Source organism: Hirundo rustica, chromosome Z (assembly GCF_015227805.2).
Source record: "Hirundo rustica isolate bHirRus1 chromosome Z, bHirRus1.pri.v3, whole genome shotgun sequence".
In the NCBI taxonomy this organism is placed as follows: domain Eukaryota; kingdom Metazoa; phylum Chordata; class Aves; order Passeriformes; family Hirundinidae; genus Hirundo; species Hirundo rustica.
Window position 1 is genome coordinate 80,715,312 of NC_053488.1, and position 15,621 is coordinate 80,730,932.

At 38.4% G+C, this 15,621-nt stretch overlaps 1 protein-coding gene across 1 annotated transcript in view; it reads left to right on the forward strand.

Annotated features, from left to right (window-relative positions):
* Window positions 1-15,621, forward strand: part of EDIL3 (EGF like repeats and discoidin domains 3) — a 226,267-nt gene that overhangs the window by 144,018 nt on the left and 66,628 nt on the right. Inside the window, exon 5 of the mRNA XM_040091036.2 lies at window positions 11,789-11,970. Coding sequence (XP_039946970.1) covers window positions 11,789-11,970 — 182 coding nt within the window. The remainder of the gene's footprint in view (window positions 1-11,788; window positions 11,971-15,621) is intronic.

Sequence of the window (15,621 nt, forward strand, 5' to 3'; positions counted from 1 at the left end):
CCACAGCCTCTTGTACAACCTGGTGCAGTGTTTGACCATTCCCATGTTAAAAACCCCCAAACATTACCAAGAAAAACCCAGCAAAAGCAAAAAAAACCCCTCCAACTACATTGACTAAACCACAAGACTAAAAAATACCACACTAAAAAAAAAATCCACCAAACAAACTAAAACCACACAGACCTAAAATGCAAAACCAACCCCATTTTCTTGTGTTGAAATGACATTTCCCATTGTAAACTTGTTGCCTCTTGTCCCATTGATGGGCTGGCTCCTCGCTGTTCACTTCCTCCCGCAAGACATTTTTACACATGGATGAGATCCCTCTGAGTCTTCCCTTCTCCAGTCTGAGCACTTCCAGCTCTACCAGTGTCTCCTTGCAGGTCAGATGCTTCATCCCTGCCGGTTCCAAAATCACATCAACCTTTTTGTGACCATCTTTGTGAACAGGAATACCAAAGTCTGGAATGCTGGGTTTTTTCCATTATGTTCATCTCCTCTTCAGTATTCCTTCTTCAAAGACCTCTTTCTGTAAAGCCCAGGTATGCTGACTGCCTAGTTACCTCTAGCTTTGCAGAAAAGTAGATCAACACTTATTTTTAAAGCAGTGTCTTTTCAGTGTTTTTAAAATTCATTGCATTCATTTCATTTCATTTCATTTCATCCTCCTAAACCTAGGCACAAAGTTGAAGTAATGTTCTAGGTTTGTTCTTGGTCAGTACACACAGAAAAACTAATTACATCTATCTTGAATGTTTTCTTAATAGATGATGGAATTGTGAAAATTGTAGTTGAGGGTTGCCTGTTTCCTCACACAGATGACAAACAGAGCCTGAGCAGCTGTCTGAGATAGATATGGAATTTTCAGATAGTTGAAGCTGGGTTACATGAAATTTATTGTTTCCTTTGTTTGGTTAGATATTTCTCTAAAAAATTCAGAATAAAGCCCTTTTTATGGGTGTTAAATAGATGTTGATTAGGAAAAATAAGGGGATAAAAAGAAAAATAAGGGGATAAAAAGAAAAATTTGGATATTTATGTTAAAAATACAACATGGAGTCACAAATAAAACATCTCATTTTGCTGCATTGCAATACTAATAAAAGAATTCTTTTACTGCATATACATAAACCCACAATTTTCTGAATCTCCATTCTGATTTTTTTCCACCTTAATAAAAGTGCACAACTTTTAAATTAATTCTGTCTTTTTAACAGGGTTTCAAGCCCTGATCCTTAAAGCTGCTTTACATGGATATAAGGTTATATCTACACCAAATTGCTTCTGGGAACAAGATCTAAATGAAGATATCTGAATTTCCAGTTATTAAGATGTTGGAAGGGTTACAGGAGAAGATGGAAACAGCTTAGAGACCATAAGAAGGGCTGTTTCTGTGTAGCCAGATTTAAATTATTGTCGTTTGCATGCAGTTTGCGTCTAGTACAGTGAATATAGCTCATATTTAGCATATCACTTCAGCAGTACATTGTAGGTTATTCCCATACTTTTACTTCTTTCTGAAGAGCATTGTAATACAGAATTCATATGAGTGCCGAAATGTAGTATTTAAGCTATTCCAATGAATCCCTCTTATAACAATTTCAATGAAAACATCTTGTAACAAGCAATGCTGTCATTTTTAGGAGCAGTTGCTGTTCTTCTAGAAGGGGGAATAAAAACAATGCCGAAACCACAAAAATGCAGAAAGAACATCTCCAGGCAGCAAAATAAGTATGTGCTTCTTGAAAAGCACATACTCCTCTCCTGGCAAATGAACATGCTCTTTGTCAAGCCAGCTGGCAGGAATGCTAATTACCCTGGTGCTGGGATCCCACTGATTTCTATTGTAGACCTGCTAGAAAAAGGCAGATTGTCTTTCAGTGTGACTTCATCTTGTCATTGCAGTTTCACTCGCTAGAGAACATTTGGGTTTTTGGATTTTTTTGGGTTTTTTTTTCAAAGTTGCTTTTTGGAACAAGCAGATTTAAGGTGTAATTGTTAACCACATACATGCATATGTCATGAGCTTCAATATCTGTAGTTGGATATCTACTTTAGGTTAAAATTCTTAACTTTTCAAGGAGAAATATTTCATTGTGACCAAAAAAAAAAAAAAAAATAAAACCACCACCAAACCCAAAAACCAAAAAAAAAACCCCCACCCAAAACATCCTTTGGAATGAATTTAGGGATAAGAGAAGATACACTGCAATATAATGCAATTGGCCTACAGGTAGGGTTTTGGTTGTGCTGCACACTCCATAAAGGAAAAAAAAAAGAAACCTACATGCCACTAAAGAGATATGAATGCAAATATAAAGCCAAGAAACTATGAAACTCTGTAGTTGTCAGAAGTGTCTAATTAGCAAATTTCCTAAAAAAAGCTGGAAAGATGTTGGGTTTTCTTGTATTGTTCAAAGAAATATTTCTATCACTTCCTGATAGTAAAATATTTCTATCACTACCTCTGAGAAGAGGAGGAATGCATGGATTTTGCAGGGGCCAGCAGCAAACAAAGACTAATTTTAAATGCAGCTTGGCTCTTTTTTTTTTTTTTTTTTTTTTTGTAAATGCCTAAGTTATGCTCAAATTGTTAATTTAATGGTTGTTAAAGGCTTGACACTTTGCCACAACCATTCATTTGCAACACCTAGAAATAAAGTAGAAAGAAATTAATAGATCCACCACAGCACAAATTGACTCCACTCACAACTGCCTGAATCCAGGTCCAAAAAAAAAAATGATGGGATTGGTAAAAAAGAACTCAGAACCATGTATTTTTTCATGTCATTGCACCCTGAGTCAAAAAAAGTAATAATCAATTATTGTTTTGTAGCAGTTATGGGCTATGGCTTCTTTGTCATCTCTTAGGTGTGTAAGCGTGAAAGATATTTTACTTGAAAGTTACTATGAATTTACCTTCTATAATATAAATGTAGTTTAATTCTTGTGAAGAAGGTACTTTTTTACTGTTGCACCATAATTTATTTTATTCAGATTAATTTTAGTGGTATTTAAGTGGCTTTGATTTATGTTGATGGTTAATGTCAACACTCAGACAAGGTAGAAATGTTATTTTTCACAGTGTCAGTTTGAAAGGTAAAATGATTTTTTCACATAAACATTAATGTATTTCTACATGAGAGCTCAACAGAATTTGAGAGACTAAAGGCCTTACTGTAATATAATTTTTTTATTTTTTCCACAAAAATCTGGATCTGCTGCTTGAGAACAAAATGAAATGAAAGTACTGTTTATTAGTGAACTGTTAAATTCTGTCACTTAAATAAGTGGTATAAACTCAGAATCACACAGAATCACAGAATCACTAGATTGGAAAATACCTCCAAGATCATAGAGTCCAACATATGCCCTAACACCTCAACTAGATCATGGCATTGAGTGCCCCATCAAATCTATTTTTAAACACATCCAGGGATGGGGACTCCACCACCTCCCCGGGCAGACTATTCCAGTACCTCATCACTTTTTATGTGAAAAACTTTTTCCTAATATCCAACCTATATTTCCCTTGGTGCAGCCTGAGACTCTGTCCTCTCATTCTGTCAGCTGCTGTCTGGAGAAAGAGACCAACCCCCAGCTCTCCACAAGCACCCTTCAGCAAGTTGTAGAGAGGGATAAAGTCACCTCTGAGTCTCCTTTTCTCCAGGCTAAACAACCCCAGCTCCCCCAGTCGTACTTCATATGGCTTGTTTTCCAAGTCCTTCGGCAGCCTTGTTGCCCTCCTCTGGGCGTGCTCAAGCATCTCAACGTCCCTCCGGAACTGAGGGGCTCAGAACTGGACACAATACTCAAAGGTGAGGCCTGACCGGTGCCGAGTACAGGGGAAGAATGACCTCCCTGCTCCTGCTGGCCACACCATTCCTGATCCAGGCCAGGATGCCACTGGCCCTCTTGGCCACCTGGGCACACTGCCGGCTCATGTCCTGCCACTGGCACCAGCACCCCCTGGTCCCTTTCCTCCTGGGTACTATCCAGCCACACCTTCCCCAGCCCATAACGCTTCAGGGGGTTACTGCGGCCCAAGTGCAGCACTCGGCACTTGGACTTACTCAACTTCAACTGGTTAGACTCTGCCCATCCATCCAGCCGGTGCAGATCTCTCTGCAGAGCCATCCTACCTTCCAAGAGATCGACACACGCTCCCAGCTTAGTGTCATCCACAAATTTACTAATCAGAGATTCGATACCCTCATCCATGTCATCAGTAAAGTTATTGAACAGAACTGTGCCCAGCACAGACCCCTGAGGGACACCACTGGTGACTGGCTGCCAGCTGGATGCAGCACCATTCACCGCCACTCTCTGGGCCCGGCCATCCAGCCAGTTCCCAACCCAGCAAAGAGAGCTCCCGTCCGAGCCACGGGGCTGCCAGCTTATCCTGGAGTGTGCTGTGGGAGACAGTGTCAAAAGCCTTGCTGAAGTCCAAAGAGACAACATCCACAGCCCTTCCTGCATCCACCAGGCAGGTCACCTGGTCATAAAAGGAGACCAGGTTGCTCAAACATGACCTACCTCTCCGAAATTTGTGCTGGCTGGGCCTGACACCCTGGCCAGCCTGTAAATTCTGTGTGATGACACTCAGTATAAACTGTTCCATGACCTTGCCAGGTGCTGAGGTCAGGCTGTGCCTTCAAAATCTCTGGTTTGAAGCACGCCCAGCTTTCCTCAACTCCTTTGTTTTTAAGGGCTGCTTCCCAAGGCTGGCTTTGAATAAGTCTCCTAAATAGGCCCAAGTCTGCCCTCCGGAAATCCAGTGTAAGTCTTCTTGGTGTTCCTCCTGATTTCACCAAATATTAGGAACTCTATAATTTCATCATCATTTTGCCCCAAACGGCCTCCAACCACCACAGCTCCCACCAGCCCATCTCTATTTGCAAACAACAGATCGAAGATAGTCCTTCCCCTGGTGGGCTCACCCACCAGCTGAGACAAAAAGTTGTCCTCCATGCACTCTAAAAATTTCCTCGACTGCCTCCTTTCTGCTGTATGAAGTTCCCAGCAGATATCTGGCAGCTTGAAGTCGCCTACAAGAACACGGGCTGACGATCCTGAAACATTCTTCAGCTGCTTATAGAGTAAGTTGTCCACCTCTTCCTCCTGGCTGGGTGGGCGATAACAGACGCCCACTAGGACGTCAGCCTTGTTGGCTTTGCCCTTAATTCTGACCCACAGGCATTCAACTCCATCTTCATTAATACTTATGGTGTCCAAAGCCTTCTTAATATATAGGGCCACCCCTCCACCTCTTCGCCCTTTCCTGTCTCTTCTGAAGAGCTTGTAGCCATCACGTGCAGTGCTCCAGCCACATGACTCATCCCACCACGTTTCCCTGATGGCAACTACATCACAGCTTTGCTGCTGCACCATGGCCTCCAGCTCTTCCTGTTTGTTACCCACGCTGCGCGCGTTGGTATACGGGCACTTCAGCTGGGCTACTGATTTCACCCCTGACTCAGGCTTACCACCCTTGGCCAGCTTCCAGACAGCTCAGCTGCATCCCATTCCCCTTCTCAGAGGAAGTATTTTGTGTTTGGTAGTTAAATAAGCATTGCGGTCAAGGCTCAGCCAATAAATTTCTTGAGTTCTAAACTCTGCCTTGGAGTTTGGGTTGTGCCTCCAACTGTCCAGTAACCCATATGACAAGAAAAGGTGTGCTGTTCTAAGAAGAGAATATTTTTGTCCACATTCATAGAATCAGGACCCAAAAAGATCTGTAATAAGAGAGATGCAAGTTGGACTAATCAAACACCATGCGAGGTTGTTGAATGTTCACTGCCAGAGCTTTGAGGGGGGAAAAAAATTTAGGAAACACATTGGGAATGATGGCTTTGCAATGTAGATGAGCATCTCTTTGTATAGAAACTTTTCCAGATTGTTTGATGGTTTTCTCAGATAAGGATACACAAATCTTCATTCTAAAATTCTTCCCAGCCTAGTTGCATTAAAATCCATTGAACATGCCTAGGGATGACGTCAGTACTTTTAATGTGACGGAGTTCAATATAAACACAATCAACTCATTAAGAGATGCTTAATATATATATATGTATGTATGTATGTATGTATGTATGTATGTTTATATAAAAATCTCTTATTACAGCTTTTCAGATATGAGGTTGTAGATGTACACTTGTTTTTGAGCATAAGAATAACACTGCTTCGTCTGGTGGCAATCCATTGGCTGCATTTTAGACAGTGAGTGGTCAGAAGTGAAGTGAAAAGAAAGAAAAGTGAAAAGCACCCAGAAGTAGTTGTCCCAGTGTATTTTCCCAGCTTCAAGGAGTCTCCAGTTTAAGGATCTTCCTAAATCAGAAGTTGTATCTTCCTTTAATTTTAATCCTCTTGGATAGATCTCTTCTTCAACTTTGTTGCAGTTCCCCAGCATTAATCCATTAATAAATGGGTTTGGTATGAAATTTTCAATCCTATCCATCCTAATCATGGAATAGAATGGAGAAATTACCAGACTAGAACAAAGCAAACCAGTCCTGAGTAACCACTCTCCATTTCAATCACATTATATAGAAAAAGACATAATCTGTTTTCACTGCTGTCTCCATATGCTCCTGTGCTATGCTGGAAGATATTTATTTTTCACACTTGCTCAAGGTAGGAAATCCCTCTGAAAATTCATCAGAGGGGTGCGAATCCCAACCTGGGCACTGCAGTATGGAAAATTGCACTTAGGCAGTGAGTGGAAATCTCTGTGTGAAAGAACAAGTAGAAACAGGCACAAACTTAGATTGCATGTGTGTAATCTATGCAAACACCAGCACTAATTGTTGCAGTATCAGGGGTCATATGTAACCCCATTGTCCAGTGGTAAAGTTGGCATCTGGGGACTTTCATGTCACTGAAACCATGAGAGGGTCCACAGACACTTCAAGAAGGAATAGAAGCTGTGTCTCCATCCTCCTCTCAGCAAAAGCACTTACAAAGAAGATTTTGGGGTTATCATGAAATTGTTGTGAAAAAGCAAGCCCTGCAAAAGTTTGCACATGGGTGGGTGCTTTGGTGACAGACTCTCAAATACCCATCTAATGAACTCCTAGAAATCAGACTTGCTGTTATCTAAGAGCTCTCCCTGGCAGAACAAACTGGGCAAGGATATTTGTGTGGCAGGAGGAATGAGAAGAAGAATCAGGAGCCTGGGCAGGATGGTGGGGAGCAGCACGAATTATTGCAAGACCAGAGGTCATCTGTAATCTCATTGACAAGGTTTGTGTTCAACACCATTTCCAGGGCCTGCTAAGCACAGCCAGGGTAATCTCATTCCAGAAAATGAGGTGCTTGGAGGAAGAAAGTATTACAGATGCCTAAAGCAGATTTGTTTTCTCCCTGCCTTCAATTTTGCATCTGTTTGTTTGGATGACGTTAGCTAGAGGCAGACCAACAGAGGAAATAAGAGTTATATATTCATGCTGCAAAATCAGGCATGTTTCATCATCAATAATAAGAAACCTTTTCATTCTAGTTGCAGAGGCATATTCCTCACATTTTCAAGCAATTTTTAAACCAATTGGACATTTTGCCTGATTTGTGGACTGACATAAATGTAAGAAGTTCATATTAAATATGTTCAAGTAACATATTTACCCAGTGATTTCTGCTTATTTTCTCTTGCTGTAGGAACTCTTTATCTTAAAATTGTTTGTCTCTTCGCTATAAAGAACAGGAGTCAGTTATTTATTTCCCTACTTTAATGTTCTTCTGAGGAGATATCAATGTATACCACAGTAAGCTGTCATTTACTTTATTTTGCTCAAATATTATTGTTCAGCTGGAGGGATTTGCTGTTACCAGAGATAGGGGTGGAAGCACAGAACTCAGCTTCTTTCTGAGGAGCTGTTTGATCCCCATGCCCTTGGTCTACAATGGAAATCTGCACTAAAATCCAAATGTTTTGTGGTGCAAAATGGTACATAATATTTCTAGAACTAATTAAGTTTGTAAGAGAAGACTTCAAGGCAGGTTTATAACTGTGCTGTCTTCACATGGTGGGGACTCTCAGGAGAACTGAAAAATTCTCTTTTTCTCTGTTACTGACTTTTCCCATCCTTCTCTGGATCTGTTCACATAGCTCTTGGTATACCTTGGCATTGTTATTTCCATGGATAATGAGATTTTATGGGCATAGGTTTGTGTTAGGTGAGAAATAAAAAGTATTAAATGGGTTTTATTTAGTGCATACCCATAATTGTCACTGTAGGATTAAAACCAATATTACTTGCTTTAGTATCTTGCTTTTTAATGACTCTGAAATAACAGCTCCAGATGACAAAATCTGCCTTGAGAATCTGTATCATGTCAGGCAGCTTAATTGCTGTTTTGTTTTGCTTTACTTCTTCGCATCAAGTGTATTGTCATACCCCAATCTGTCTGCCTTACTAATAAAAATATCTTTTTTTTTTAATTTAATGACTAACACTGACCAGTAAGAATTGTACTCCATCACTGTAGTGATACTATTATTTCCCAAGCTGTCATGATTTCTGTTAAAATAAGCATGGATTTAATAGAATTAAAAGTATAACAATAAAATATAACACATTTTGCACTTGTTTTGCAAAATATACATCTTAGGGGTTTTTTTTTAAAAAAAACACACTGAAAAACCTCTTGTTGCCTGCTTCCATTGTTAATAGCTAATGGTATATCATAGCTCTTAAACACCTAAAGAAAGAATTGATAACTTAAAAAAAAGTGGGGTTTGTGTCTGAAATTTAATAACATGTGCAGGAACTGGTTTGTAACCAGTCTTTTAGTGATAAACCACATTTAATGGAACCAGAGATGGGTCATTCATCTGAGAGTTTTCAGGAAAAACAAATTTTGTGTGAATTTAGAGAGTAATAGCCTCATCAGAGTTTTTTAGAAGAAAGAGTTACTCACTAATCTAGTGGAGTTTTTGGAAGAAATTAATGAGCATATGGCTAAAGGAAGTCCATTTGCTGTAGTATTCAGCTATCCAAAAATATGTTCAATATGGGATTTTAGCTGAAAAAAAGAGAGTGAATTGAAAGGTTTTCTTGTAGAAAAATTATGTCTGATTAAAATAAATACCGGAAGAGTGAGTAAAAGGGCAGATTTAACAGCAGAAGGACCTCATTGACAGTACCCTAAAGACCCTTGGCTGTCCAATAAATAAATAAATAAATAAAATTAAAAAAAGAAAAGAAGGTCTGATAATTTAAGAAATAAAATTATTATATTGTTTAGAAACTGTTATCCAGTCTCATGCTTTCCACACATCTCATGTTGTTATGTCTGAACTGAACATCAAATTAGAAAGTATCTCTAATATGGTAATTTTAACTTTTAGGAGTGGAATATTTTTTGTTTAGCTCAGATTGAAAAGCTGAAAAACATGACAAAACCATGACTGAAACTGCAAAGAAAATAAGGAGCTTGTACAATAAAGTACCTGTTCCCTGAAGGTAGCGATTTTCTTTGAATTTCAGGAATAATCCTCCTAAATCTAAGGAAGATAAACACTGCTGAGCATGTATGGTCATAGCTGAAATATAGAGTTAAGTGCTGTGCTTGGTAATTAAACTTAGAAAGGAATTTCCCTTAGAGTTAGAGAATAAAATTCAATTCTGTCTTGTTAGGATTTCACACATATTTCAAAAACATTTAAGGCATTTCAGACACTAGATGCATTAACAGACATGGCAAATATTAACATGCCTCTAGCATGCCTCCATTTTAAGGTCCCCTCGGAAAACTGCTCTTCTCTTTTCTCACATTTCTGTTTTTAAATAATTATCAGTCTATGATTGCAGCTGTTGAAGATGGTTAATTTATTTCATGCATGTGTCCTGTAGGTACAGGTGTGTTTCACAGGCACATAGACATCTGTGTGAACTTTCTTGTACATTATGAAACAGCACAGATTTTTTTAATAATTAGCTATAAGAAACTTTTGAAAATGTGCACTTTTCTTAGGGGAGAAGAGTAATTTACCTCTGGCTTGTAAGCAGATGCAGCAGCTTACACACCAAAAGATTTCATTCTGCTTTGATTAAAATACTACAGAAACAGCTATGATTTGAAAGGGCCTTTCAATCCTCAAGTAATGCTTGATGAGAACACAATGAGGAATGACACTTTCCCAACATATGTGACTTTTCTGAGTGTGTTCTGCATTGTGCCTCCCCATGCTGGTGACAAAGAGTTTATTTTCTTCTGATATTGCCTCACATCTGGCACAGCAACAGGAGAGAGCCAAGTTTTTTTCATGTCTTGTGCAGTTATTAGTCAAGTGCTAAAGACAAAGCTTTTATTTTATAAAGTTGATAAAGAGAAGTAGCATGAGAAGTTTAGGTTCCAGCTGAGCTTTGTGGACTGGTAAAAACCTGTATGAAATAATTATGTGGTGCAAGTGGGTCACTAATTTGAGTGGGGCCAGGATTTCATTTGAGCATCTCCTGTAAGTTTGGACCAAGTTTCTAAGGAGGAACAGTTTCTGAAGCCCACCTGCATAGAAGCTTTGCTTTACCTTTTCAGAGCCCAAGGATGTGCTTGCCCATCACCATAATCAACTTGAAACTTCAGTTCAGTTTATCTTTGTCTCCATCATCAGTGACACTCCACGCCTGGGGACTGTGCTACCCTGCACTGCCTCCTGACTGAGAGAAGCAAATTGCATTGGTCACTTTTTCTTCTCTGTGCCTTTAAATTAATGAGGAATTAAATTATTTATGACTCTCTGCCCAAGTGGTGTGAGGGTTTCGTAACAATATGATTTCAGAGTTCATCTTTGGGTACTGCTTGAGGTGAAACACTGTCAGGTTTCTGAGAAAACCTGAAATGTAAGTAAACATCTCTCCTGTGGTGTTCAAAATGGCCAAAGTGCAGCTAACCTGCAAAGCAGAAGATGTTTTGGGCAACAGAGTAACACTGGCTGCCAGAGTAATTCCTGTGATTACCTTCTCTCCAGATTCTGCCTCAGAACTGGGGAAAGGAAAAACTCAGATACGTAGGTGGGCGTTGAATAGTACATAAACTGCCAATTGTTTGTATATAATGAATTTTGATAATTTTCTCAGTTCAGATTGTTCACAATAGTTGAATGCTTTTGTTCCTGTGCCCAGGAGTGGTTTCAAAAAACAATGTATGCAAAAATATATTGATTTTAAAAAAAGATTAGGTCTACAAATATTTCTGGTGAATAAATTAATGATGAGTACCATACATAAAATTATGAACACTGGAGTATTTCAGTTAAATACATACTTTGAGGCTTGCTGATTAAATTGATAAACCTTTAAATATTTTTAATGTAACTGAATGATAAGGTCTATTTTCATATTTCCAGAGATAATTGCAAAAACAATTTGTAGAGCATTGGTTAACTACTGAACTTTGAGACAAGAGCAACAATAATGAACTTTGCAGTAATTACAAAATTATAAATCTATATTTAACAATCATTTCAATATTTGTATGTGAGGATTTTTTCTTTCATTGTGTCCATAAAACCCGAACTCAGAAGTCTTCAGCTAGAACAAGCTAAAAAAAATTGAACGTTTAATCCATTTCATTCACTTTATAACAAGAATACTTATTCACAAGCAATATTTATGTCTTTTTTTTTTTTTTTCATTTCTACAAAAAGGTGATATAGACAATTTCTTCTTCCAAGCTGCATTTAGCATCATATTTTGGATCTATTTGTAGGCTATTGTAATTATAGAGGCTTGGGATTCAGAACAGTTGATCATTTCAGTTGAATTGTGTTTTTCTTTTTTCACATTTCCAGGGTGCTCTGGCCCACTAGGGATAGAAGGAGGGATTGTATCAAACCAACAAATCACTGCATCGTCCACTCACCGAGCTCTTTTTGGACTCCAAAAGTGGTACCCTTACTATGCACGGCTTAATAAGAAGGGTCTTGTGAATGCCTGGACTGCTGCAGAAAATGACAGATGGCCATGGATTCAGGTAACAGATGGAGCTGAGGAAGAAAAAAAAAATTCTTGATTCGATTGCCAGTGTCACTTAAGAAACTGATGAAGACAAGTGGTTAACAAGCAGCTAGATTCTTATTCACTGTCAGAGACATAGCCGAGGCTAAAAGGGACTATTTAGTTGCAACACAGTGATAATCTTGACTTTACAAATGCACAGGCCTTTTTTTTTTTTTTTTTTTTTAAATTTAAAAAACTTTGTGCATATGTTCCATTGTGGCTCTAAACTGTGGAAGCAGATTTATACAGGCTCCTTTCAAAGAAGCTGCTTTCCACATATGTTCCATTTGCTTCCTTAGAAGCATATCACAGCATTATCTCTTGGTAGAGATATCCTGACACATGCTAAAGGTGCTTGAAGTGTGGTTTTGGCAGTGCCAAAGCATGCTGGAAGAGCTGGTCCTCTTTGCTGAGCTGCTCTGGGCACACAGGTTAAGTATTAGTGGAAGTAACAAGAGCTGCTTTAATTAATCTTGAAACAGCTGTTAATTCAGACACATCCATAGGGCTGAAAATACGCATTTTCTCATCCCACTCAAGGATGTCATTGCTAGAGTGATTCAAATGGCTGTGCCCTCACTGTGAACTGGATTTCTTGGTGCCCAAAAAATGACTTCAGTAAAAGCAATGAGTATGACTCCTGTAGCAGTGTTTTAATGAAGGTAATTATCTAGTGGTTGCTATATCTCTTTGCTTGGATGGTGTTTTTGTCATATATGGATTGGGAAGAGCTCTAGCAGCTTTAGTTGTTAGTTAATAAAGGTTAGTGAGTAATACAGTTATGGGAAAATTTTTCTGCTCTGATCAGCATGGTCAATGTGTAAGGAAGACGTATCCCTCCAAGTAAACCCATGGCAGGATGTACAAAACATGGTGTTGGAGCATTTTATCTGCCAGCACTAAGTTGAAGTGTCCATAATGCTGTCAGCTGTGTCAGCCAGACACTTCTTGATGCTGCCTTGGTGTACATAGCATTAATATTTGTTCACATTCAATGTTTTTGCCCTGACTACTTTTTTTTTTTTTCCTTTCTTTTTTTTTTTTTTTCTTTTTTTTTTTTTTCTTTTTTTTGAGGCTCCTAAATATCTGGGGGGGAAAAGCATACAGAATTACCTGCTCATTTTTCTTGTATGGAGAGCAAACACAAAGCACTGTTTGGTGAAGTTTTCTGAAACTGGTGCAAGTGGGAGTGCTGGATTTTGTCAGCTCTGAAAAAGGAAAACTGGTGTTACTGCTTGTTATTTATTGTAGAGTGAAAACACAAAGATCCTTCAATGTGTTGTAAGTCAGTTTTCCTCCATAAAGATGAGAGGAAGTCTGTAAAATTTATACATTGAAAATAACTGGAAAGGATCACGCAGGGGGACGCGAGCAAAATTTTTTCCATGGGAGTAGAAAGCTAATGTAACTTTAATGGATTATAAAAATGTCAGCTTTTGGGCTGTGTTAGAATGTGGGCTTTATTAAATGAGCTGGAGAAAGATTTCAAAATCATTTAGCACTGCCCCCTAGACATGTCTTTTTGAGGAGATGAACCAGATGGGGATATCTAATGGTCTGATGCTTCCATATTTGGGCTTGGCACCGTGGGGGCAGCTGCCAGGCTCCCTTGGACTTTGTTCCCTGGGAAGTCTTTCCTCTGCTCTTACCTGCAAGGAACATCAGGCCAGTGGAGAAAATGTGTCTAAAACCTTAGCCCATGTCATCAGGTCTGAAGAATTTTTATTGTTGTTTTTTTGTGTGTGTGTTGTTTGTTTTGTTTTGTTTTCTTGGGGGGGGGGGTTTCTTGTTTTGTTTTGTTTTGTTTTGGAGGTTATTCCAGTCCTGTACAGGTTATTCTGTAATTTTGACAACCATGAGGTGTCAAAAAAGAAGCTTATGTCATATAATTAATGTGTTTTAAGCATTCCCTTCTTTCTCTTCTCATTTTTCTTGCAAAATAAACTTTAGTCTATCATTTTCACAAAACATGCCAAATGCTTTTTTTTTTTTAATCCTCTTTTTTTCAATTCAAGGCAAAATTAAAAATATTCCTTGTAATTTCAGAGCAGAGATCTTGAGATGATTTCTTTCTTTTCACTTTCTTTAAAGCATCTGGAGCCAGAAAATCTGAAATGTTTTAGGGAGATGATAGTTGCAAGGGAAAAGTGCTTTTAGGTGTTCTGCAGAAACTGTGTTTACACCTGGCAAGGTGGATTCATCCACAGACTCACATTTTATGCTTAGTAGTTCTTTACATCAGAGCACTGTCTTGTTCTTCAAGCATGAAATAAACTTTAAGAAACAAACACTGTCTGACCCTTGTATGGGTGAACAGTTTCTGATGAGAGGAAAAGCAGAAATCCCATGTCTTATTTTAGCACAGGTTCTCTGATGCCCAGGGAGATGCTTCATAAATGTTTGTGGAGGAGTACAAAAAGTCAGATGTGGGCTAAGTTTCTGGCTACCTTTGGTTTCATGGAAGAAAAGATATCAAAACCTCCACTTGGGTTTTTATTCTGTTGTGTCACCAGCTTCTTCCCAGACCCTCCTGGAAGCAGCCTGCACATGGAACCTTTTCCATGCTGCTCTGAGTGACAAAACACCTGGTCCAGAAGAAGGCACTAAAAAACTATATGAGTGCTTGGCAGAGATTAAGTGGAAAGTTACAAAGCCAGAATACCCACTTTTAGGACATGTAAATTAACATTTAGCGCAGTGAACCTGAAGTAATCGCCTGTTGCCTTCTTGTAGCTTTTAATGCTAGATAAATTCTAAAGGAAGCAGTGTATAATGGACAAAGTCCCTCAAAGTATGATTATGTACAGGCCTGCAGCTATTTTTTCCTTGTTCCATCATTATCAGTTTTCTTAGTCATTTAATTTCTTTACTTGTATGCAGCCTTGCAAATAAAAGGTTTGAGTGTTCTATTTATAACTCACTTGCAATGAGTGCAGAAGGTATGTTGCTTTTTTTTTTCTCTAATCTTTCAGGTGTCTGATACACATGAAGTAATTAGTATGCAATTTCATTTTCCTGCATTCTCCCAATGATCTGAAAATTGAAATTGCCATTTTAAATTTACACTCTCAGCATGTAATTAGTAATGGCACTACAATGCTTGTAATCGGCTTGTGATTTAAAGGGTCACTGACCATGTTTTTGGAAGCAAATTAAAGCCTAAGTAAGTTATATCTTCTTTTTAAAGTTCTCCTGACCTCTGTTTCTCCTCACAGGTTGACTGTGATAAAAAAGCACCTGTGTACGGCTTAGCACTTTATTAGAGATATTAACTTTCATCATTTGCAAATACAATGACAAAAAAGATCACATGCATCTCTTTTTCATTAATTGGTCCTGAAGTATAACTAAAATGCTCACATTGACTGTCTGCGTAATGAGTCTTTTTTGTCAACTTTTTTTTTTTTTTCTTTTTTTTTTCTTTAACAGCAGTTTCTCTTTTCTCTTGTGCTTTTGCATTTATGGCTTTAAAACAGGTTGGTTTGTTTTATTCTGGTTTCACTTCATCTCTATTCATTCCTTGCATCTGTATTTTTCTATTCCTGTATTGGTTACTCTTTTAAAGGCAATATGAATCAGAATAGATATGGCCATGGGCAAAATTACTGTTTCTGTTATCCCTCTA